This window comes from Micrasema longulum, unplaced genomic scaffold (assembly GCF_059751315.1).
Source record: "Micrasema longulum isolate JH-2025_06_02 unplaced genomic scaffold, ASM5975131v1 h1tg000153l, whole genome shotgun sequence".
NCBI lineage: Eukaryota > Metazoa > Arthropoda > Insecta > Trichoptera > Brachycentridae > Micrasema > Micrasema longulum.
Genome location: NW_028277358.1, coordinates 229,006 through 254,849, shown reverse-complemented (window position 1 = coordinate 254,849; position 25,844 = coordinate 229,006). Strand labels below are relative to the sequence as shown.

Genomic DNA, 25,844 nt, shown 5'->3' with positions numbered 1-25,844 from the left:
ACTCGACTTCCTCATTTAAAACAAATCAAAGCGACTAAAGAGAAGCCGTCAAATCGAGAATAATAAATTAGATTTTTTCATTTACTGTAAAAGGCGAATGAAATCGAGCAACACGCTTTACGAAAATCGTAATAAAATTGGTATGGTTACGATTTATTGCTCGTATGAAATTCTTCTCTTATTTTCTAAGGCGTTCTCCTGTGTGAATACAATATCCCATTTCGTGACTGATTAATTTGATATTCTTGCATCAATTTCTTACACATCCACGTTATCAGAGAAATATCTGAGAAATAAAATAATATCCCCTATTCTAAATGTTATAACTTAGTTTATATTCCTAGAAAAATATACTCATAAATCGTTTTAAATATTAAACACTAATGTAAAGCAAACATAAATAAATAATTGGCAGTTTTATAAAATGGATTTAAGCATAAATTATTAACCAAATTTAATTCACTTACCTGTTTTATGTTTAGAAAATTACCTAGGCAATATCACTCGTTAGTCAATAAAAAATAAAAATAAACAAAATAAAAAGGTTTATTTCATATTCTATATCATAATTATTATCATGTTTGGTAATTGTCCAAAATGTAGTGCTCTATGGGCCGATTAAGGAGCGGATAGGGGGTATGATGACGATGATAAATATTAAATTCCTAAGCGTGTTGGTTGATCATAACAAATGTAAATATAAAGTAAAAGACGTCTATTGTTAAAAATGGTAACTATTGGTTTGTTAAGTTTTATATATTTTCAACAATATTCAAAGTTCGTTCAAAGTTTTGTAGACAATGACTGAATTCCCCCTTCTGGGAGTTTTTAAATTTACATAATACAACAGTGGTGGATAGTATTTGAGAGAAGCTAATATGGAAGTCTAATGACCTGTCGTTTACTGGTTTAAGCAACCGCTTTTCACACTGTGTAACATTCACCATTCTGCCTATGTTTGAACATCTTTGTTCATTCAATTCTTACACCTGTTAATTTGTAAATACATACTAGGTGAAAACAAAAAATGTTTGTATGAAAATATGTAGTAATATGAAAAACAAAATTTCATCCGTGGCATTTAAGCTTTCAGCTTTTTAACTTCACAAAAATCAACAGATGGAAGAATTTAAGGAATATGGATGTTCAAACTTCAAACATAGGCAGAATGGTGAATATTAAAGTGTGTTAGGCGGTCATTTAAATTAGCCTATGACAGGCCCTGTAAATAGATAACCTTTTCTAAAACGATCTCCATCTCTGTTGCCGGACGTTTATTTATCTCTTTCTTTTACCATGTTTCCTTTTCTTTGTTAATTCATTTCAAAACAATGTAGGTATACAATTTCTTGTGTCTTTAATCGGGCTTAAGAACTCAAGAAATATAATAAAAATAATCACGTACCTGGATTTTAATAATCTGATCCTATAGTCTAACATATTGATTAGGTTATTGTAGATATAATAGAAAGGTCTATTTATTTCCAAAGTGGACTTTTATCGAGAAACTTAAATATTGAGCAGTTATGCAACAAAAAAAGGAATATTGTAAAATAAACATATATAGTACATTATACTTTTCTATTCGGGATACAATAAAAGCATCCACCCCTTTCCTGAAACTGTTCATAAAGACTTGAGTCTTTCTTCAGTTTCGCATATCAATATTTAAAAAAAAAACTAATTAAGCGAAAATTTATTCTATTCGGGATAATATATTTTTATTTTTATCCAATGTTTATAGGTATATTGTATTTTATTCTATTTTTTGCAACGTACATGTGATTTATTTTTAAACTGCCAAAAAAAAACTTATAATTAGAAATCAAACACTGATTTGAGTCTACTGAACACTTTATTTTATTTTTACAAATATAAACATATAAAAATAAAAACTTCGTGACAATTGTTTTGCCTTATTAGGGCATTTTCAAACGAATGACATTCGTTGACATTCGAATGACATTCGTTGACATTCGTTTGAAAATGCCCTAATAAGGCGAAACAATTGTCACGAAGTTTTTATTTTAATATGTTTATATTTGTAAAAATAAAATAAAGTGTTCAGTAGACTCAAATCAGTGTTTGATTTCTAATTATAAGTTTAAATAGGGAGTTCTACAAAATAAACACCAAATCAATCAATATGCCAAATAAAGATTGTATTATTATTAGTTCTTAGACAAATATTATTTGATCTTATTTTTCCAACGTGACTCGGCATAGAAATGAGTTGCCAATGATGATGTTCAGTAGATTTTAAATATTTTTTATCATCAATTTTTTCATCGCAATGATTTTTTTAAGTTTTGTAATTTTTAAATTACTACGCCCGTGACTTCACGAGTTGTCATCGGTGAGTTGTGCTGACATCTAAAAGTAGAGCTCTGTAGCATCAAAATACACCAAACGTTGAAAAAAATGGCTGCCCAAGACCGGGAATTTATCACAACACATAACGACACATTTTAAAATAAATAAATTGGATTGCTAAATAACTGCTTTCGATTAATCTAATTTCATTACAAATTTTCGCAGCCAGGTACGCATGATATAACGTAGGTACTTATATAATTTTGACACCCTTAAATAGATTCATTATAATATGAGATGCGTATGCCTATCTCAAGCAACTGGGGAATGTATAATAAATTATACTGAGGAAATGGTTTCAGAAGACAGCTTACATAAAAACGTGTTCTGATACAGCGTTTCTCTGTTCTATATTTCGAAAGGAGAGTGTTCCCCAAATGAAACGAAGAAAATGAAATATAAATGCGCAACTTTGGCAAAATTATTATAAAATTATTGGAAAAACACTTGGAATAATATCATTAAACGTTAGAAGGATGCGCGGTATGACCTTTCTTCATACAAACGTTATCTCATATTTTCACCCTGGATTATGGCACTAGAGCGATATTTTTTTTACTTATTATAAAAATCCACAATGAGGAATTCCAGCCCAACCCGGAATTAATTTTTTAAAATGTTTTCGTGTACACGAGAATATTTAAACATTTTGGAGTAGGATGAAATATCTCTAAAACGCACGCAAAAATAAATAGTTAAAAATAGTCTTCATTTTAAAATCGTAAATAATGACGTCACTCCTTATATCTACGCGTAGTATTTCCGGTTTCCGCTTTAAAGCCCCCGCACCTTGTAAGGAACGTTTTGGCGGCGAATAATTCGATTACGACATGCGACCTGAAATCCGGCAAATAATACTTTGTTGACATTTCAACCAGAGATTATGTCAACTTTCTAGGTTTTTCTAAATCGAAACGTTCGTAAAAACAACCATAACATAAAAATGAGCAAATTACGATCAACAAAATGAAGTAATCAAAGCAATATTCCATAGATTCTTGTCAGTTTTGTTATTGGCTGGAGAAATACAACTTACCGCGGTCAGTGAAAGTAAGAACGCCAACCATTTCATGGCGTCACTACTGAAAAGTGACACAATGATTACAGTCATTTGCCGCGATATTTGATAAATGTAACTTTAAGAAAACATATATTTGTAAATAACGCACAAAAAAAATAATTTTTTTTTGCTTAGTTAAATAGTAGGCTAATAGAAAAAAAAAATAGAAAACAGTGGAATTCCTCATTGGCGTGTTTTTCTTTTGAAAAATATTTCTAAATAATAGCTAGGACTATCAAAAATCCCCTAAACTCGTCCAGGTTTCTGGTTCTATTTCACACACAGACGGAAATCTTTTCGTATTTATCATTTGTATGTATCTTTCAATATATGTTGATGGTTTTCAGTACGAAATTTTGACCACTCTTTTTTTTTTGACCAGTCTGTTTATTGGTTAGCTGGAAGATATTGCCTTTAGCAATACCAAAGTATTTCATTTAAATTATTTATTGACAATTCATGATGGAATTCCATTGTCATGATGTAATAACTTATATTTATATATAAGTTATTAATTAAAAAAAATACTTGGCATACTTCCACTTATTTATTTTGACCGGAAGTGGAAGTGTACCAAGTATTTTTAAAATTAATAACTTATATCTAAATATAAGTTATTACATCAATACCAAAGTACTTATTCTTTGTACTTGAAGTTTTCAATAAATAAATAAATGTTTAAATAAAGTTTGTAACTTGTAATTAATATTTGTAGAAAGGTACTAGATTTTATCCCATTTGGAGTTATTGTCATTTACAAATGTTTCTGGGTAAAAAATGGCGTGGACTTTCGGTACCGTATACAAAAGGTACCCTAGATGGACAGTAAAAAGTTTGCATTTGATTGAATAACTTTATGTTATTGCACAAGACGTTGCGAGTGGTGGGTTTGTTTTATACTTAAATTTATTTAAAAACAGAGAGGGAAAACATTTTTGATAAGGGAATATGGAAGTCTAGGCATTTACAGGGCTTATGACCTATCATTGGCTGGTTTAAGTGGCCACTTTACACACTGTGTAACATTCACCATTCTGCTCATGTTTGAACATCCACATTTCCTCAACTCTTCCATCTTCCATCTGTGACAGGTCATAAGCCCAGTAAATGCTTAGACTTCCATATTCCATTCTCAAAAATGTTTTCCCTCTCTGTTGTAATAAATTTAAATATGAACAACTCCCTAGGGAGGAAATCCAGCCAGTCTGCAAGCATTTGGACATAATCAAACATTGTTGTTTTTTGAAGCATGAAACGCCTACATATGAATTAACTCAGGCTCTCTCGGGACATGGATGCATGAGGGAATATCTGCATCGCTTTGGGCTGCGAGACGATAGTTGCTGTCCATGTGATGGCATCACTGAGCAGACTGTGGAACATCTTCTTGTATACTGTCCAATGTTTGATAGGCCGAGGTGGGAGCTTGAATGCAAAATAAACACTCGGATTGCTGCGACTAATAACCTAGCTGAGCTCCTGAACTGTAATGATACACGAAGAGAGACCGTTCGATTCATTACAGGGACGATCAAGCAGGCTAAGTTATTCAATGGTGGTATCTAGCTCCTTTTGTTTTTTTTTGTGTCCAACTTTTACTTTTTTTTTATTTTTTATTATTTGTTAATGTAATATTTCTAGAATTATTCTGTTTATTCTGATTCTGCTTTATTTTTATTATTGTAAGTCTACGGTGAAAAATTTTGAAGTCAACGGAATATAATTTAAAGATAAATGTATTCGATAAAACCTTGCACATAACAAAAGCAAGGTACAAATAATTTGCAACTACAAAAAAAAAAAAAAAAAAAACATTGTTGTTTTATACTACTTAAACTACCCTCCAATTTACCTATCTAAGAAGCCCCGTGTTACCTTTTGCCTTTTAGCACAAGACTAGCTCATACACGTTCTGTAACAGACGTGCGAGGTGGTGGAGGGTAGACCCTAGTAGAGGGTAGAGCGGGGTAACTTGGGGGACTCCCGATTTCAGTATGAGAGCCCGCGTCAACTTATCTTCGTTAGTTTTAAGCAAGTACGTGATTCGTGATTGCGCCGCTCCATTCTGTTTGCTGTTTGCTCTTCCCCTCGATCCGGCTACGTATACTCGTATACTGTTTGCAGGATTGGTCCGACTTGTACGGTTACGAGCACTCTAAACCCTAGCGTAACTGACCTCGAAGAATTATTTCCACTGATATCGGCAATCTCAAAAGAAGACTTCAAAGTATCATAGCTCTTTTTTGCACCATAACAGGCCAGGAGGCCCAATAGGGAAATGTCACTTTTTTAAAACATTTTAAAAGTAATAAAGGTATATGAAATACTGTTCAGTAAAAAAAAAAAAATTTTTGGTTTCAGCTCTTAAACTTCACTAAAATCAACAAATGGAAGAATTGAAGAAATATGGATGTTCAAATATGGGCAAAATGGTAAATGTTGCACAGTGTGTAAAGTGGCCACTTAAACCAGCCAATGACAGGTCATAAGCCCTGTAAATGCCTAGACTTCCATATTCCCTTAGTTAAGGTATTCTCCATCCCTGTTGTAATTTGTTAATTATTAGTAGCAAAAAAAATACCTTTAAATTTGTAATTATCAATTCCCGCAAAAACGGGGGTTCCGTTGGCCACGCATCTCATACGTCACGATTCATGTTTATTTGTTCCAGCCATTGAAATTTATGTAGAACAATTTCATGAATCTTGACGTCACAACAACCAAAGCCAAACGCGTCGCGTTTTTCTACTAACATATTTTTATTGAATTTCTTTTTTACATTTATGGAGAAAACATTTCTCTACAATATCCATATTGATTTTGAAAATACGATTAATTATTATTAATTCATTTCATATATTTTTATCGGTAATCGTATCATGTAATATTTCGTTATTTCGGTGGTAAATTACATCACAGAACACTCAGGATCGAGAAAAATCACATTTAATTTTGTGTCTTCACCGGGAATCGAAGCCGGAACCTTTGGTGTATGAGTCAAGCGTCTTAACTGCTACGCCACGGCGGCCATCCATTTTTATGAGAAATGTTTTTTTTTATGGCAGTTTTTATTTCAACACAAAAAAATATTAGCACCATTATGATCGTTACCTTTCGATACATAATGGTGCATAGAGCACTGAATTGGTGCACCAACCGCAGCGTATCTATTTTAATAATATGTTCTCTTGTTTTTAAATAAACTAACTGATTTTGGCTTGTTCCGTGTTAATCTGTTAGTAAGATTTTTTAAAAGACAGAGGTTATAGAAAATTATTTCTTTTTCATATATAGGGTGTTCATTAAACCCTGTCACATCCGAAACCACGATGATCAGTATGAGCAAGAAGACATATTGGCACATGAAATTTTGTTTTTAGAATGAATAAAATTTAAAAAAATGAAATGTCAAAAAAAGGATATGGTTGCTTACTTTTGCATGTGAGAAACGAGAAGAAGGAGGGGGGATCCAATACTACGCCGCGCTTCCCTCACTTCTCCCCCGCAGAAGTAAGCAACCATTTGTTTTTTTTAATGTTTTATTTTTTATTTTTTTTCTTCTAAATGTTTTTTTAAATGTGTTTTTTTGTCCATACTAATCATCGTGGTTTCGGATGTGACAGGGTTTAAAGAACTTTTAATTTAACTACGTTTTTTTTTTTACAAGCAAATTAATGCGGAGTAGCCGTGCACAAGTACTTGTGCTTTTTTTTATTGAATTGAATAGATTTTATGCAGAAAACTATAAATTTGGAATTATTTGTAAATAATGCTTTGTTTGTAATGGGTGTAGTTTTCAATTGTAACATGAAAGTGAGATAATTAGTCTTTCAATGCAGGCGCCAGTACAGGGACTATGAAGTATTCTATTACAAACAATTTGCCTGAGGGAATGAGATGTTTTTTCGGAATGAAGAGTCACTGGCTATCTCTAAGCAAAAACACATCTCAATCGGTCACTCCGTTACGAAGTGAAATAATAATTCATTTTTCCACGTACAATTTTCCCGGGGGAGTGTTATTTTGTTCGAGATAAAAAGTAACCTATTCCACTTCTCACCTCTCCGGCTATCCCAATGCAAAATCACCGGTCGCTCGGTTGCGGCGTGATGGAAACACAAATAAACAGAAAAAACACACTTCCTTATTTATAATATTAGTACAGGATTGCCTTATTTACTTTTACAGCTTTTCAAAACAGATATCAGAAAATAATTTGAAAAAAACTTGGCTTATTAATTGTTTAAAGTCAGTGCACAACCCGAAAATGCCAAAAACAGATTCAGAAAAGCTCAACCTTTCGAACACATGTGAGTTTTAGAGATAACTTTTGACCTTAGATTCCACGATAAGGCCTATTACGAAAGCGCCCAGGTAGGGACATTATAATTCCAGGACAATTATTTGAAAAATCACGATTTTATTCAAAGCGAGCTGACCTTGACGAAGTTAATGACAACGATAAAAATTATCAAAGGTATTCGCGCTGAAAAAAGAGTTTTCAACAAAAAGTTGTCAGCGCAGCGCGCAGGCTCCGCCGGACGGGGGGCGGGAGGGGAAACCGGGGAGAAACGGGTTCGGTCAGTGTTGTTCCGACCGTCGCGCGGGAGCTCGCGTTCGCCGCGACAACTCGTCGCGCGCAAGTGCGTAAATTCAAAATTCAGTGAGTTAGTTACAAAGTTTCTGCGATGCCTTCAAACAGCAACATCGTGGTGGAGTGGCTGCGGTCGTTGCATCTCGGTCAGTACGCGGAGAGTTTTATAGACAACGGTTACGACGATTTGGAGATCTGCAAGCAGGTCGGGGAACCCGATCTCGACGCCATCGGGGTGCTGAATCCAGCGCATCGCCAGCGCCTGCTGGGGTCTGTGAGGACCTTGCGCGAGGAGGGGGCGGCTTCTGTTTACTTCACGTTGGAGGAAGCCGCGGCCGCTCAAGACTGGGCCAAAGAGCCCCCCGAAGAGGCGGCGAGGTATAGAGACGAGTACGAGGAAGGAAAGGCCGAGCTGGTGAAGATTCCTAGGGTACAGCTGCGTGTTCTGCTGCGGGAGCGTCTCGCCCAGGATGGGATTCGCCTAAGCCTCCAGCCATACTCGACACCGGTGAGTGCGCTTCTTTACTGTCTTTGCAATCATCTGGTCTGATGACAGACGCTGTCGTTGACTTAACTTCGTAAACTAAAATAAAAAACTTAACAGTTCCGCTCCGAGAGAACAAATGACATCGATTTTTTTAGGTTACGTAGTGTTTCCACACGGTTCTTATTATTAAAACGTAATCTTTGTGTGAAATTGTTCGGACGCCGGCTTCAATACGAATCAAATATCAAAATCTAGACATTTCTTTAAAACACATTTCGGTACAATTACAAGGGAAATAAATACAATTTAACCATTTTAATGATAATAAACATTAAGTCAACTAATAGAAACGCGTAAAAGAATATTAATTTTATCAGCAAAATTGTTAATTTATCGCATTTCCAGATACGCATTGCCTTTCGTCTAAATTTGCTGTTTTGTGTTATGAATGCAGCAGTTTGACCACTTTTTCTACTTTTCTTAGGAGAACACATACTTAGGGATTCTTTGAAATAAATTAATAAATAAATATCAAGAAAAACACTGCTCTAATTATGATCCTACAGTATTGTTCTCATATTTTAAGTAAAACACACACAGAATTTGGTAATTTAGACATACCACAGTGTACATCGGGGGTGCGTCAAATTTCTTTACCTATACCTATGATCATTATTGATATTTCGTTTGGCTTCATTTACAAATGAAAAAACTTTAATTAAATAATGAAATATATATATAATTTGGTGACACCTTTGGATGATTAATTTTCAATTTCCGTTTAGCACGAGATACAAATCCGAACCGACGGTTTTGAAACTTCGCCGGTTCTAACAAATTGCTCGCATTCTTTGGATAAAAACGTTAAATAACAGTTGAACAATAAACGTAATTATTTATTAATCCATATGATATAAATATTAACATTTCACAACAGATAATGAACATTTTAGAGAAGGGAATATGAAAGTCTAGGCATTTTCAGGGCTTATGTCTTCGGCTGATTTAAGTGGCTAATTGGTACACTGCGTTACATTCAACATTCTACCGTTATACGTGTAGATAGTTAGTCAATTTTTATTTCTTTAAAAAATCTATTTGTACATTAATGTTTTGTTTTAAAATAAAATGTTATAATATACCCACAATATGTTCATATACCACTGCTTTTCTTAAATTGAACGGTTTGCGTAGGTAGGAATAAATTACCAACGTATATTTTTTTGAGAAAGTTGTACTACAAATTTAGGGATTCTTTGAAATTAATTAAATAAAATATCAAGAAAAGCAATATGCCCGCCCTTATGCATATATATGTAAACTGTGTATGTATATAAAGTGTTTAAAAAAATAAATATGTTTGAACATCCATAGTCCTGATTCTTCTATCTGTTGATCTTTGTGAAGTTAATGAGCTCAAATCTGCAGAATGGTAAATGTTACACCGTGAGTAATGTGGCCACTTAAACCAGCCAATGACAGATCGTAAGCTCTGTAAATGCCTAGATTTTTGTATATTCTGTTAATATTCCGTCAATCTATATTTTTTAAATTCTTTAAGTTGTTGATTTTTGTGAAGCCAAATAGCTGAAACTTTTATGCGGGTGAGATTCATACTGAATCGTTTTGCCTGCATACTAGACAACGCCTTAAAATATTATTAAATTCTATACTCCATGGACCGGTTTAATCAACTAATATTTTTTTAGTTATTTATTTTTCAGAATATCAGAAATATGGTTATTTACATAAGCAAAATGGTGTATTTTACTCAGTGTGAAAAGTGACCACCAGCCGATGACAGGTTATTAGCCCTGTAAATGCATTGGCTTCCGTATTCCTTTCTCTAAAATGTTCTACATCTCTTTTGTAATATATTGATCTTAATAACTAATATGTCTACAAAACTTTGGACAATCTCAAAATACGTTGTGCCCATGCTTTTTTTGTTATCTAACGTTCCTTTCGCTTAGTGTTGTTATTATTATTTTTTTTTTTATGGGTTCCGTGTTTTGCACGAGCGCTTTTTGCGCGTTGGTTGGTCGCAAGTCGCTAAAAATGTTCCGGTTGATTTTATAGGCCCAAAATACCTTTTGATATAACTTGAGCATTGACAGTCGCGTCCTGCAGTAACCGAACTCGATAAATACGAGGGGCCGGAAATTTATCTATTATTTGGGACGTTTCCTAGATACAATCACACGGTTATATCTAAACAATCGATGATTTATATATTGGTGTCATGCGATTTTATTCAATTTTGTCTCTTTCGTTTAAGGGCAATTCCGCGGTAGGTAATCTTCGACAGTTAGTTTTATTGGAGCCATAAACATTTTTATTTTTATTTGGTCTAATTGTGTTATGCTGCTATTATGATACGTTTATTTTCTTTCTTCCTATCCTATTTATTTATTTCATTTATAAATCAAGAGTTTAAAAATTTCAATTACACGCGATGTCCATTTTTCTCCTAATCACGAGAGCCTATTTCTTTTGTAAAGTTATCGATTGTGTATTGTGTTTTGTATTTTATAATAATTAACTGAATTTTAGTGGATAAAACACGGGTGTCCACTTTTTGTAGTTTTGAAGTTAAAAATGCAGAAAATATTGCAATAAGATATTATACACGTTAATAGAACACCGATGTCCACTTTCGTCATAAAAATAATTTTTTATGTCGAAAAATATCTGAGGTTCACTTTGTTTTAGTGCAAAAAACATCAGTTGTCCCAGATACGCCATTGTAATATGTACTTTTATTATCAAAATAATCATTATTTGACATTAAAAGTTCTTTATTGATTGAAATGATCTTATTTGGTTCGAAAGATGTCATGTTTAGGAAATCGCACAATCACAAATTCTTGTTTCCCTAATATTTCGTTTAAAGTGACTACCGCGGTTTATTCTTTAAACCAGTGATTCCCAAAGTAGTCTATATCTGGTAAATATGACAACCTGCAAGGGGTCTACGTCAACGAAAAAAAAATTGGGGGTCCATGAAATGAAAATGGGGGTCCACGATAGTGCATCTCAACATACACTGATAGTACTTCTGGCTGCAAAAAAACATACCCGTTACTTTAACTTAAAATTTTTAATTTCCTTTCCATCGTCGTACCTGGTGGAAAGGTGGTTCAGCGCTGTTACCAATCTCCTTACAAAAAAAAAACAGACTGGACATCATTGGCCGAGGAGATTTAAGATTAAACCTGACAAAATTGACGCCAAATGTTGATAATTTATTATTAAAGCATCAGGTTCATCCTTCCCACTAAAAAGATTTACTTATTGCTTAGTTTATTTTATGTTACGTTTATTTTATATAACAGATACAAAATTTTATTTTGAGTAGTTTTAATTAAAATTAAATTAATTAATGTACAAAACTTAACATTTGTTTTAACTTTAAGTTTTTAACACTAAACTTCACTACAGTTAGAAAGTTATGAAAAATCAATATCAGGTAAGTAGGGAGTCTACCAAAAACCGAAAAACATGGCAAGGGGTCTACGACACAAAAAAGTTAAGGAACCTCTGCTTTAAACTACAGATACGATTATTCTATTCTCAAAGGATACGTCAGTTTTTATCATTATTATTTCTATTACGGAAAACTAATATGGCGCCATTTCATTAATACCTAATCAAGAGCGCTTTACAAAATGCTCAAGTATGTTTGTTCGCGGTTGAAATAACACCAACCTGCTCCGTATTAATTTGTGTCAACTGTTAAAAATAAGATTTTTAAATATGATTTTTATGTAGCTACTAAAACATAATGTAAACATATTCCTGGTGAGTTTTTTAGCGCACAGTTTTTTTTAACCATCTTTGTTTAGTTGTTACAAAATAATTTGTTTTCGTTCAAAAGAAGGCAGTCAGTTTAGATTATGTTCCTTCGTAATAAAGTTAGTGAACATTGATTGATTGGTGTGTTTTTGTACCAGAAAACAATGATGGATTGCGGGTCTCGAAGGTACAATATCAAAGACAATAAGAACACTGTTTATTCACTTATGTTAACATAAGTTCGTGCTATGGAAAAAATTTGACTAGCAAAATAGAACGAGTAAAATTTGTTCAAATGCGTTCAAACATTTTGATATTTTCGGAAGAATATAATTAAATAATGGTTTTTCACGTTTGTTTGTAGTATTTAAATAAGCTCTTTGTTATTTTATTTTTATGCCTCGACAAAGAAACAGTCGTGTAAGGTGGCACATTAAAATCAATATTGTGAATTTTCATTGTAATTTATGACAATCTAATATTAGTCAAATGCTAATAATCCAATCAACACTATCAAATATTTTGCATTTACGTACATGGTAAAAACATTATCACAAAACAAATAATATCTGTATGAGGTAATAATTATACAATTGTTTTTTTTTTTAATACAGAAAAACACTATACCTGCTCAATACGTACTAAGTATATAAGCGAAATATGTATTTTTTTAATCAATTTTATTTATCATATCTAACATAGGTCTGACTCTTTTTTCTATTTTTTATTAATTAAACGTATTTTTAAAATAAAAATAACAATTGAAATTGTGTATCTAAATTATTTTTTTTGGGATTTTTACAACTATTACATAAAAAAATAAGTAGAAATATATTAACAATACTAGAGCCAATTTAAAAAGTCCACTGTAAATCTAATAATAAATAGTATATAAGAAAAGAGTTTACGTAATTGTATGTGTGTGACGTATGTATTCATGTGAATGTGTGTATGTGTGAATGAATGAGGGAGAGGGTGCGTGTGTGTGGGTGCGTAAGTATAAAATATTGAAAAAACTTTTAATTATATTGAAAGGGGTACAGAAATGAGCTTGGTAAAAGGATTGATTATTAAAAAAAAAAAAAATTATTTAAAAAATGTTCATAGGTACCTACTTTCGAAACCTTTTCGTGAATATTTTAGTCAAGAAATGTTACAATTGTAATTTTTAAATTATGGTACATTTCAAAACCTTATTCTAAAAAAGGATTTGATATTCAAATTTAATTGATACACGCTGAATGAATAATGTGCAACGAGTCCCATATACTACGGTAAGGAACCGCAAAACGCATAATATCTTAGGGGTCTTATATTATTTAGGTAATAAGCAATAATTTATATTTTCATGCAAGTTATAAATTTAACCACTTGGACTTCTAATTATTTATCGAACTAATTAGCTCATTTACCGTCATTCCGAAAATCAGTGTTTTTTTGCTAAATATATATGAATATTTTAATGAGATGTTATTTCCCAATATTCATTTTTTCTGTTAATTTCAATCTTCAAGAATAATAATTAGGTACTTTGGTTGACGTATTGCTTAAAGCAATGCTTTCCTTTTTTAGATCTAAATTTGTTGCAACAGAGAGGGAAAACATAAAAAAAGGAAATATGAAAGTCTGGGCATTTACAGAGCTTATGGCCTGTCATGGGCTGGCTTAAGTAGCCATTTTACACACTGTGTAATATTCACCATTCTGCGTATGTTTAAATATCCACATTTCCTTAACTTTTACATCTGTTGATTTTTGTGAAGTAAAAGAGCTGAAACCTTTATAAAATGTCCCTCTCTGTTGCAACAAATTTAGATCTAATTTACTCCCTTTGGATGAAATCCAGCCTGTCTGCAACCATTTGGACATTATCAAAACATTGTTTAAATTATAAACGAGTATTTTTATCAATGTTTGATTATGTCCAAATGCTTGCAGACTGGCTGGATTTCCTCCCTAGGAAGTTGTTCATATTTAAATTTATTTCAACAGAGAGGGAAAACATTTTTGAGAAAAAATTACCTCACTAATTTTGGTGAATATTTTTTTGCAGCCAATGACAGGTCATAAGCCCTGTAAATGCCTAGACTTCCATATTCCCTTCTCAAAAATGTTTTCCCTCTCTGTTGAAATAAATTTAAATATGAGTATTTTTATGTTTAAATGCTTAAATTATTCATCCGTCATTCGCAATTAGTTTTGAAATATTATCTTAGATAGAATTTTTAATATCTCAGACCTGAAAAATCAATACTTGCTTTGTAATTGAATGTGTGCGCTGTATATTGAATATTAAACAAATCTTAATTACTTTGATGAGTAAATTGGCCGGCAACCTTAAGCACACTGGTTACTATGTAGTAACTAGTAACCCAATAGTGTGATTATCGATTAGTCTCGCATCATTCGGGTATTGCGTACGACAAAAATAATCTCCTGATTGGATCTCTGCTCAGAGCCGAATGCATTAAGAGAAAACGGTTCCACGACGATTGGGAACTAGATGAGATGTCTGATTAGCAGCTAGAACCCTCGGCCTACCAAACAAAACCGATCCCATCCGAACGGATTTAAATTAAGCCTCATTAGTCGGATTCCTCGGGAATGCTTGGTACGAGCTAACGAACAAAGTGTGGAGATTGAATTAAGAGCTTAGTCACTGAGACATTGTGAAGAGTTTACCAGCATTGAGAATCACGAATCTGGTGGAGATGCCACAATTCACGTTTAACGTAAAAAGTGTAGATAGCTGTGAAATATTGACGGTAAAAGACCCACATAACTGATGCTCCATAAAGTTAATATTTGCAGTACACTGACATATTATAACAAATATATAGGTTTGTTCTAGTCTTACCAACTGCATCTCATATATAGCAAATATTGCGTTGCCCTAAAAAATTCGAAGTAAATATCAAAATATCACACGATATAGATTAAATATTTTTGTGCGAAAGATAATATGTATGCATATCTTCTTCGTTCTTATTTCTGTGTAACTCGGTGCCATAGCTACGACACTTCACTGTCAGTGTTATTTTTTTTATGTGCTTTATAATTGAGAAAAAGTAATTAATTAATTATCTACATTTATATTTAATAAATTCCATTAAAGTAACGACTTAAACTATATATTCCTTCCAATTTTGACAGTTGCAGTTAAAATTAAAGTATTTTTTCATAACACGAAATAAGATATTTCTGCAAAGCATCACGTTTTATCACGGTGAATGTCCGTTAGAGAATAAATGCACAGAAGGCAATTACCCACGAATTTATTCGTCGCTGCGAGACATTGCATACATTTATATACTATTTAGCGTATGCAATAATTTTATTTGTAGTGTTCTTTCACAATATCAACTTTTCATTCTGTTGTATCCCAACTGAACACAGGGCTTTTGGCCTCGTAAGAGTAAGAGACACGATATCATTTTTTTGTAATATGTATCTTTATATGAAAAATAAATAAGTCAAAAATTATTTTTGCTGCTTAAGCCAAGGTGGTTATCATAGAAGACATGTCTTTAAATCTGTATTTTTTTACATTATTATTAGATACCTACCTATAGGCAATATATTGCCTTTTTTACTGAAATTTACCTACTATTGTGTTACTTTTTAATATAACGTATACAATGCATTTTTTGCATTTGAATTAGATTACTAAAGCTTTTATTATAAAGTACTGAACTTTCATTTAAGCACCCGATGACACATTCCTTGAAAAACGGTTTATGGGGACTTATATAATATATTGTTTATATTTTTTTGTAAAAAAACGCTGTAACGAATAAATACTTGCATATAAGTGATAACCTAAAACAACAAAGGAAGTAAATTGTTTTTAAATAAGTAACAACTTAATGCTTTCCCGTGAAACAGCAATGAACAATAATTTAATTTCATCAAATTAAAATGATTTCGAAATAGCAGTAATTTCTAGCTTATAATTTGGGAGCTTTCACATATCGAACGTCATAAATATCCCACGATCCAGGCGTTTTTTCCTGTTGATTTAATGTGGCCAGGTAATCGGGTGGACGAAACAACGGCCTGGCTCGATTATCGTCGGCTGGTGGACCAATTATGAACCCATTAACTAGTGATGCGTTACATCCTCGATAACTTTACAGGCAGGTGCGAATGAATGAAATTCACATTTTTTGAGTTTGGTGTAATTAAGCGCATATTCCACCGCATCCCTTACTCTTAGGCGTGCGTACTTCCATCAAACAGATTAAATAAACAAAAATCGTCCACCAGCTATTCCACGAAATCCGAACTGACCTTGGTTACCATAACAAAGATTGGTGTAATGTTTCTTACCCAAACGATATAACCAAGTCAGCAAAAAATACACGCTTATACCCATATGTTTATTCGGACCTATACTCTTAAAAATACTACAAATAACATGGGCAATAATCCTGAAAACTGGTTTGCAGATAATGTTTAAGAATATGTTAATTAATACCTATTTTATTTATTTATGACAAAATACATCGTTTTACTTTACACACTAAATAACGTATTACATGAAATTTTATAAATTTATTGCAAAAAATTGGTATACACACTTAATAACAGGGAATCTATTTAAAACTAATAAATGTAAAATGAAAATGGAGTATTCTCTGTTTATGATAGTCTCCATCTGACATGGCTCAGCCTGTTCTAAGATAGAGATTTTTTATCTTTAGAGCATAAGTAGTCCTAAACTAATAAAACAATTACATAAAAAAGAAAAAAACTAAAACAACTTAATTATAAATGCCCAGCTAATCAAATGTAAGAAAAAATCGTTATTATACAAATATAAAGTATATATATTACAACCAAGAATACATATTACTTAAACATAAATAATATAGTAGAATATATAATAAAACAACAATATAAAGCAATGAAATATATAAACATATAAATAATGTGTGTACCAATTATATAAAGTACTACGTGTTTTGATTTACATATATTTTTCAAAAAAATCTCTCGCTACACTATTTATATGAGCAGATATTTTTATTTTAAAATTTGTTTTACATTTTGAGTCTTTCATATTTGGCAATAAATTATTAAATATTTTTGGGGCAATTTCATTATATTGCTTTTCACCAAAGGCGGTTGATACAAATGGGACAATACAGTTAATTTGTGTTGCTGAACGAGTGTTTATATTTTGTTGGGTTCTTAATTTATCATAAAATTTAAGTAGTAGGCACCTAACAAACAATTGTCTTATATTAAATATCTTTAACTCAGCGAAAAGATCTTTGATAATGGATCATTACATATTATATTTGTACAAAATATTCCCAATCAGCAAAAGTGCTGGTATGCGGGGATATAATATATTATTGCACTAATAAAAGTCGATAAAATAACATCACATATCACTCGTCACATGAGCTGTAAGAACATTTTTTTTAAAGTGTTTTTTAAGCGCGTGTATGTTTTGTATATCGCACACTGAGTAGAAGACTGTTGTTACTCAAAATTACTGTTTTTACAGGAGAGCAAAAGTTCCAGTTTCACTATACATATAAAAGGTGATAGGTTTTTCAGTATTCTTTTGTGTATTTGTTGTAGGTACATCAAGATTAAATGAAACTGTAATAATTTTTTTAAAATGTAGAATATATAAAAATACATAATGAAAAAAAAAATATAAGAAAAGTAAAAAAAAATGGTATAACTTCTAAGGTATTTATGAAATCGATAAATTTTGAGTTACAGCAGTCTTCTACTCAGGTACAATATCTTTTAACTAGTAAGTGAATTGTAGAACTTTAGATGAACCTACATAACGTTTAGTATGTGGTTTACCTAAATTTGTATTTCTAGACATTTGCGCCGTTTTAGCAACGAGAAAATTTATTTTCTCTTTCTAATTCAGTTAGATAAATGAATTAGCTGTATCATAAATCAATTATGTTTATGTGTGTATTGTGAGTGTGTGTGTTTATGTATTAAGTGTTTTTTAACATTATAATTCGCTCATCATTGCCCGCCACCTGGTGTAGTGTTTAGCGCGTGTGTCATGCAAGATGTCTCGTGTTAGATTCCCGACATAGTTGACATGAAATATTCATTTTAAAATGTGTTTTTCCATGGAATATTTCATAGTGCGTGGACTGGCAGCTAAGCGTAAGACTGATCATCTTACTTTCATGTAACAAAAACGATCAAGATACGCTGCGATTTGCCCAATAAGAGAAAGAGGAATAATAATAATGATCATCATTCCAGTTTCCGCACTCAGTGGTGCATAGAGCACTATATTTCCAAACCAAATGCGATGTGTTTTGTTTTTTTTATTTTAGTAAAAATTAAAATAAAAAAAATATCAAAAAATATAAAATAAATTCAATATTTTTTACATCAAAAAATATATAGAGTTGACACGTACCTACCTACTTAAACTGTCAAATAGTGCCTGACTAAGGAAGTCATTTTTTTACTATCTTCTTTTTCTTCTAGCGCCTTGCCGGGTCTCCCCGAAGTTGGCGATCACTACAGCGAAAGCATATGTATCTGTCCAGCGCTAATTTTACATTTCGCAGCCAGAATGACTGCTTATTGATATACTCGCCGTAGTGATTCCTGGGAAAAGATGACCATAGTGGTTTCCCATTGCTTTCTCTGGTGGATTTTCTGTCAGGATAACCTTCCCTTGCTGGTTGGTTTTGGTTTTGAGGCGCCAAAAACTCGCCTTTCATCCTCTCGTTATCTGCTGTGATCCCATTGCCCAGTGTTCGCGACGTGGACGCTAACGAGTTGGACAAGTCAGTAGTGTTGCCGATATAATGCAACTGGCATTCGCAGCATTTTATAGAATCACATCCTCCAGCAAGATGTGACTCACTGCGATCCTACTGACAGTTTGAACCCCACAATCACATGTTACTATCACATGTTTTTTTTATTTTATTTTAACATTATAGCAATTTGTAGTATAAGATTATTATTATATGACAATATAAATTTGTGTTTTTCATAAGTAAATAGAATCAATTCAACTTCACTTTTAAGAATCTTTAGTGGTGTTTCAAAATAAAAGAAGTTTTTATGTCAAAGTCACTTAATAAAGATGCGTTTTAGTTGCATACTAAGAAATCCACCATATTAACCTTAAAACTGAAAACAACATAATAAATTTAACTCCAAGTAATAGTGAGAACATGGGCGTTTGTCAATTGTAAATGTGACTATTTATTAAATGAACGAGTATTCGATGAAATAAAAATGAATAAATATGTTTCCCGGTCGAGAGATATCACTCCCCAATTGCCGATTATATGCGTTGGTAATTTTATTGATTTGAGTGCACACGTATTTATTTTTATTGCTCTCCGGTATCGTTTCCTATTCTCCGTTGATTCATCTGACTAACAAGAGCCTACATTTATTTGTCTGAATAGTTTGCAAATCGCATTAATCTCCCTTTAACGTGCTCTACATATTAAATCCCCCTAAAATATTTCAATGACACATTATATGGCAACACTTACCCCGTATTTGTTTACAATCTGAACAGTATCTATAAATCGCGCTCCCTTGGATTGCCTAACATAAAAAAAGTGATAAAGACCGAAGTAGGATGCTACAGAATTGTTCAGAACTGGTTTTCAGCTGTCCGGTCTTGACAGGGCCAGCGGATGAGTTCCGTGATAATTTGTCGAAAGGTATTTCATAATCCTTCATGCAGTAATCAACGACCGAGAATCCAAACATATTTCTTTCCTCGTGTTTGATTTACTTTGAATTATTTGTAGCTTCTCTGAAGCGGAGATCGTGGGGATCATTCGTCCATTAGACCATCGCTTTGAAGAGTATGTCGATTGAAGCAGACTCATCTTAAAGTTTAAAGTCTGAAGTATAAACTAGTTATTCCAATTGCATTGGGCATTTATGGATGAAGATCAAAACATGGTCTTATACGAATATATTGTATATTCTTTCGTCTGTCCTTCAAGCACCTCTCTCAAATTACAGTTGTAAACTAAATTAGCTTGGCGCTCCATTTGGGAAATAATTAAGTAGTTTGAAGTAAAATGGACAGCGTAGCTATTTTTCATAAGAACAATGTACCTTCATCAATGTTTAAATGTATATTTCAATAAAAAACTATCTAAACTCACTTGGAATACTTCTCAGCCAGGTACACAGCTGCGCCCATTGCACGTGAAGTAAACCAACCGACAATATGGTCAACTGTTTGCATTCAAAGTGCACTCCGCGATTTTTTGTCATTTTATTTCACTAAACTGTTTTTAAAAATTTTGTTAACATGGACGTAAACGTGAAAAAATGTTTTTTCTTATACTGATTACAGAAATGTAATAAAAGAAATCAGTTTACTTTACCATTCAAATATCTCTTAGTTCACTTCACCTGCAATGTGCTCAATTATCATATGTATTTTTTGTTCCCTCAATAATATGAAAACTCAAATTGAATAGGTGGATACCTAGATAAGATTAAGATAGGGTCACTAAGATGGTTTGGTCACGTAGAACGAATGGATGACGAAAGAATGGTAAAACACGTATACGGCGAAAATAAATGTAAACGTAGAACGGAGACGACCAAAGAAACTTCGGCATGATACAATGGTATGGAAATCAATAAGAAAAAATATTCGATATTTTTAATACAAATTCTGTTAATGAATTAAATGTAATCTCACTTGTTTTTTTAATTTTTTTAATTAATGGATTTATTTTTAAATATATTATTTCTTTTATCTTTGTTTCCTTGAATACGTGTTTTTTTGTTTTATTTATTTTAACGTGTTGGACAAAATATAAATTGAACATTAGCAGATTTATTAGCCAATAGGAACTTCTTCCAACCAACTGATAAAATAAAAATGTTATTTAGATTATTTAAGTTTTCTTATTGCTCTAAGAGACGTATTATTTATAAAGTAGTAATACTGTATAAATTTTCTTCTTTTTTAGTATATCCGAGTTTCATTCTAACCACTTTATTTGTATTCAAAATTATTCTCAACTTTACTTTGTTATATGTATTTATATTTAGAACATAAGAATTTATCATGTTAATTGTTATATTTTATTGAGAGATGTTATGTTTCTTTTTTCTATCACATTTTATGTTCACTAAATTGTTAAGTTTTTTATTATTCTATTTATTTTCATATTATGTAATACATAATTATTGTTCTCTGCTGTGATTATTTCTGTAAATCATTTTTTTGTCGAAGGTTCTTTGAACCGTTGATGTATAAATAAATAAATGAACCTTAATCTTAAGTCTGGTCATATCAAAAGCAGACAGAACTGAAGAGTTTATATGACAAGATGTATGAATGCGAAAGATGCTAGAAATGAATGTTAGGATAGACGTATTTTGCGGTCCATCCTCTTTGCTTACCTCTAGGGGAAAATGGCCTGATAGTAGTAGTAGGATACCTAGGTGCCTAAAAGTAAAAACAAATCAAGCATTTTTTACGACGGGTAAAATGAAGATTTCATGCATCATTCCTTTTCCTTTGTCTTTAGGTTTTATCGTTAAACCAACATAATTTTTAACTATGCGCAATTCAAATAATTTTGTAGTAAAATCAGATTTATTGTTTACGTCTACTCAAACCTAATGATACATTCATACAATACGCCATTTGCCGCTAAATCAAATAAACACATCTTTCTTTTGTAGGAAATACGATTGACCAATACCTCATAATTATGTCTTCTTCACGGAACATAAAATTTCACAGACATAACTTCATGATTCATTTGGTTTCAATTACTAGAGAATTACTCAACCGTGTTAACAATAATAATTTTAGTGTTAGTAACTATTGTGCGACCGGGTCTTAGGATAATAGCCAAAGGGAGACAGATTTTAGTAGGAAGGTCTAAATACTAGGTGTCAGCCCATAATTCCTTCTCAGAAACTGATCGTAAAATCTCTCAGCTGTTCCCATAGAGGTCTTTAACATCAGGTAAACACAGCTAGAAGTGCTTAGCATTTAAAACCTACAGTAGGGCCAATTTAATAGGTCACATTTGACACTTCATAAAAATTGAACCACATAACCGGTAATAAAATATTATTTATTTTTTCGAATTTAGAACTGCACAATTGCTTAACTTTTTTCAATTACGATTACATATTTATCGTAATAATGACAAAAGAAGGTAATTTTACGATTTACTTTCACCAATTGAATAAATCCGCAGCATGTGACAACAAAATAAATTGTTTCAATTAAATTACAAATTTAAAAGCTTCAATCAAAGTAATTTACAATAGAATCACTATGTAAAGCGCCCTTGAGGTATTTTATTACGAAAATGGCGCTATATAACTTATCCATAGTAATAATAATGATAAACTAATTTAGTAAATGGGGTCTAGAATTTCAACCGTCCATGCGCTCAGTAGCTGCAAGACGTGTTGCTATCTAACTTCTAATTTTATAAATTTGCTTTTTATTTCGTTTTTAAAATATCACTTAAACTCTAAACTTCATTGTCAAATATTTTTTTTAAAAATAAAAATATAAATAGGGGCTAGATTTCTTATTGTCCATGCGCTCTGTAGCTGCAAGACGTTATGTTATCTAGCTCATATATATCATAATTGTAATATATCATAATTGGAGACGAGGAACTAGAATCCCAACCGTCCATGCGCTCTGTAGACAAGACGTGTTGGGATATTTATTTATTGTACAGCGCCCTTGAGGTGATTTTCACAAAAATGGCAAAAATTATACAAACATTATAACATTAATAAACCATTCTAAACATAATGAACTTTTTCTAGTCGCGTCGTTGCAATGTTGCATCAGTGAACCCTTTTTCTTTTAAACACTTGGGATGTTACCCAGAAAAATCGAATGTTGATAATTTTGTTAAATTATGTACTAATCTTTATTTTAATTTTAATTTATCATAATAAATAAATACAATATTACAACCAAATGCAAGTTTTTACATTAATCAAATACATATATTTATTTATCTTATTTTGTTCCTTAAATTTACGGGATTCGACTTATGATTTTTAAAATAAAATTACAGTACCTATAAGTACTTTTTCATAGTAACTGAATTCAATTCACATATATTATGTGTGAAGTCCGAATCGATTCATTCACTTTAATCGATGTTTTTAAGCAGGTCACCTCACTATGAAGCTAAAACCGACAAATGTCAAATGTGACCTATTGAATTGGCCATTCTATAATATTTTTTTTTCAAATTTCATAAATAGTATAATCATCATCATTATTAATACTATCATCACCTGCACCAGGTGGTGCAAAGCTGGTATTCGTATTGGTATTCCAATTGCTTCTTGATCATTTTTGTTAACAGGTAAAGTGATTACTCCTGTGCTTCAGATGCCCACCATTAACCCCAAATGTTTTTTAAAAGGACTAATCAAGTGTTGCGATCATCTTTATTTCCTTATGCGTCCCTTATGGTGCGTAGATCTCTGAATCGGTACCCTTGTTAGGCATCTCGGTAATTAGATATATACATAATAAAATATATAAATATTTTTTTACACGTTATACCTAACGTAAAATGATAATTATTATTTCTTGTTGAAGACCATCCAAAAGATAGAAGGACAGCTGGGAATCCACCTCACTGGAGGAGGAACCCCCTGGAGAACAGATCACATAGGTTTATAGCAAGGAAGAAGAAGAAACTGTTGTAATTTTATTTAATACAAAGTAATGTTATACACAAAATTATGACTGCAAAATGCTATAATTAATTTACTATGATAGATTATCAAATATTATTAGCTTGTTTCCATAATGGATAACAAACGAATAAGCATTGATAATATGCATTAGTCGCTAGCGATCAAAGGGAAACTGATAACATTATTTGAATGACGATAGAGTTTAGTTATCGATGACGAAAATAAAGTTTCTTCCTCTTTTGGGACTTCAGAATAAGTTTAAGGTGTTTGTTTGCAGTACATAAATGATTCTTAGAATTAAAAAACGTTTTTTATCTCTCAAAAGGAATTAATAATAAGCACTTAAGAATATTAACTTAGAGCTTATACTCAAGTGATATTACAGCTATAATAATTTTCTTTTAAAATAGACAAATCACTGCATATAAATATATATTAGGTGTTGACACAAGTTATGTCTGTCTTTTTCAAATGAAGAGAACAGGAGGACTCATAAAACAATTTGCAACAAATTAATTAATAATTTACAGCGTCTTCGCGGACACTGCGTAAATATGGCGAGTAGCTTTGACAGTTTTATTCCATCGATTGAACGCGAACAGAAGAAAATGTCGAGAATGCTCACTTTTGTTTACTTGACGATCCATTTTAATGGGTTTTTAGTGAAATATTCGTATCCACCCAACCAGGAATCAAACCCAGGACTATACAACGAGGCGGATTTGTCTTCTTGATATCTTTATTTAGGATTATGATTTGAGAGTAGCCATCAAGTCGAAAACACTAGTCCACGGTTATTACTATCATCTGCTCATCATTTGCCCGCCACGTGGTGTAGTGGTTAGTGCGTTTGTTTACTGTCATGCAAGAGGTCTCGGGTTCGATTCCCGGCACGAACCATTTTGGAAAAAAATGTATTTTTACACAAGAATATTTCATAGTCCCTTGAATGACACCTAAAGTGTAAGGTTGATTATCGTACCTTCATGTAACAAAAACGATCAAGATTCGCTGCGATTGGTGAACCAATGCAGTGCCCTATGCACCCTTTGGTACGGAAAGGAATGATGATGATGATCATTATCCCCATCATTCCCGTTTCCGCACCCAGTGGTGCATAGGGCACTGTACTATAACAAAAATTGCAAAGATTTTTATCTCAGAGTAGATATCAAGTTGAAAACACTCGTCCAGGTTCTGGTTCTATTTTACTCACAGAGCTGTATTTTTCTTTCGCCTGGATACGGAGATACAAATAACATACACTATCCAGCTTTCATATATTTTTAAAATACCTAAATTTTGTAAATGGGGTCTAGAATTCCAATCGTTTATGTGCTTAGTAGCTGCAAGACGTGTTGTAATCATACTCCTTTTTATTATTCATATATTTGATTTATTTTTCAAATATCATTAATACACTAAATTTATTTGTCAATTTTTAAAATGCGTAAATGGGGGCTAAATTTCAAACTGTCTATGCCCTTGTAGCTGAAAGTCGTCCTGTAATATAGCCTCCTATCTGTTATAATTTTTAATTGATCTTAATTGAAAACGAGGAACTAGACTGCCAACCGTCCATGCGCTCTGTAGCTGCAAGACGTGCTGGGATATTTATTAATTGTACAGCGCCCTTGAGGTGATTTTCACAAAAATGGCGCTAAATTTATTAAATTAAATTATCCAACTATATATTTATATATATATATATATATACATAACAATGTGAAATGTTAAAACTACATAATAAATTTGGAGATTTTTTACCAAACGACTAAATTAAGCAATTAGTGAGCTTTACCGTGTGATGGTAAACAACTTTTAACTTTTGTCAGAAA

General features: G+C 32.1%; 1 protein-coding gene across 1 annotated transcript in view; it reads left to right on the top strand.

The window, feature by feature from the left end:
* The first annotated feature begins 8,016 nt into the window (after positions 1 to 8,016).
* The window catches only part of LOC148284109 (sterile alpha motif domain-containing protein 5-like), a 100,510-nt gene continuing 82,682 nt past the window's right edge, over positions 8,017 to 25,844 (top strand). The window contains exon 1 of the mRNA XM_088242665.1: positions 8,017 to 8,535. Coding sequence (XP_088098791.1) covers positions 8,122 to 8,535 — 414 coding nt within the window. The 5' untranslated portion in view covers positions 8,017 to 8,121. The remainder of the gene's footprint in view (positions 8,536 to 25,844) is intronic.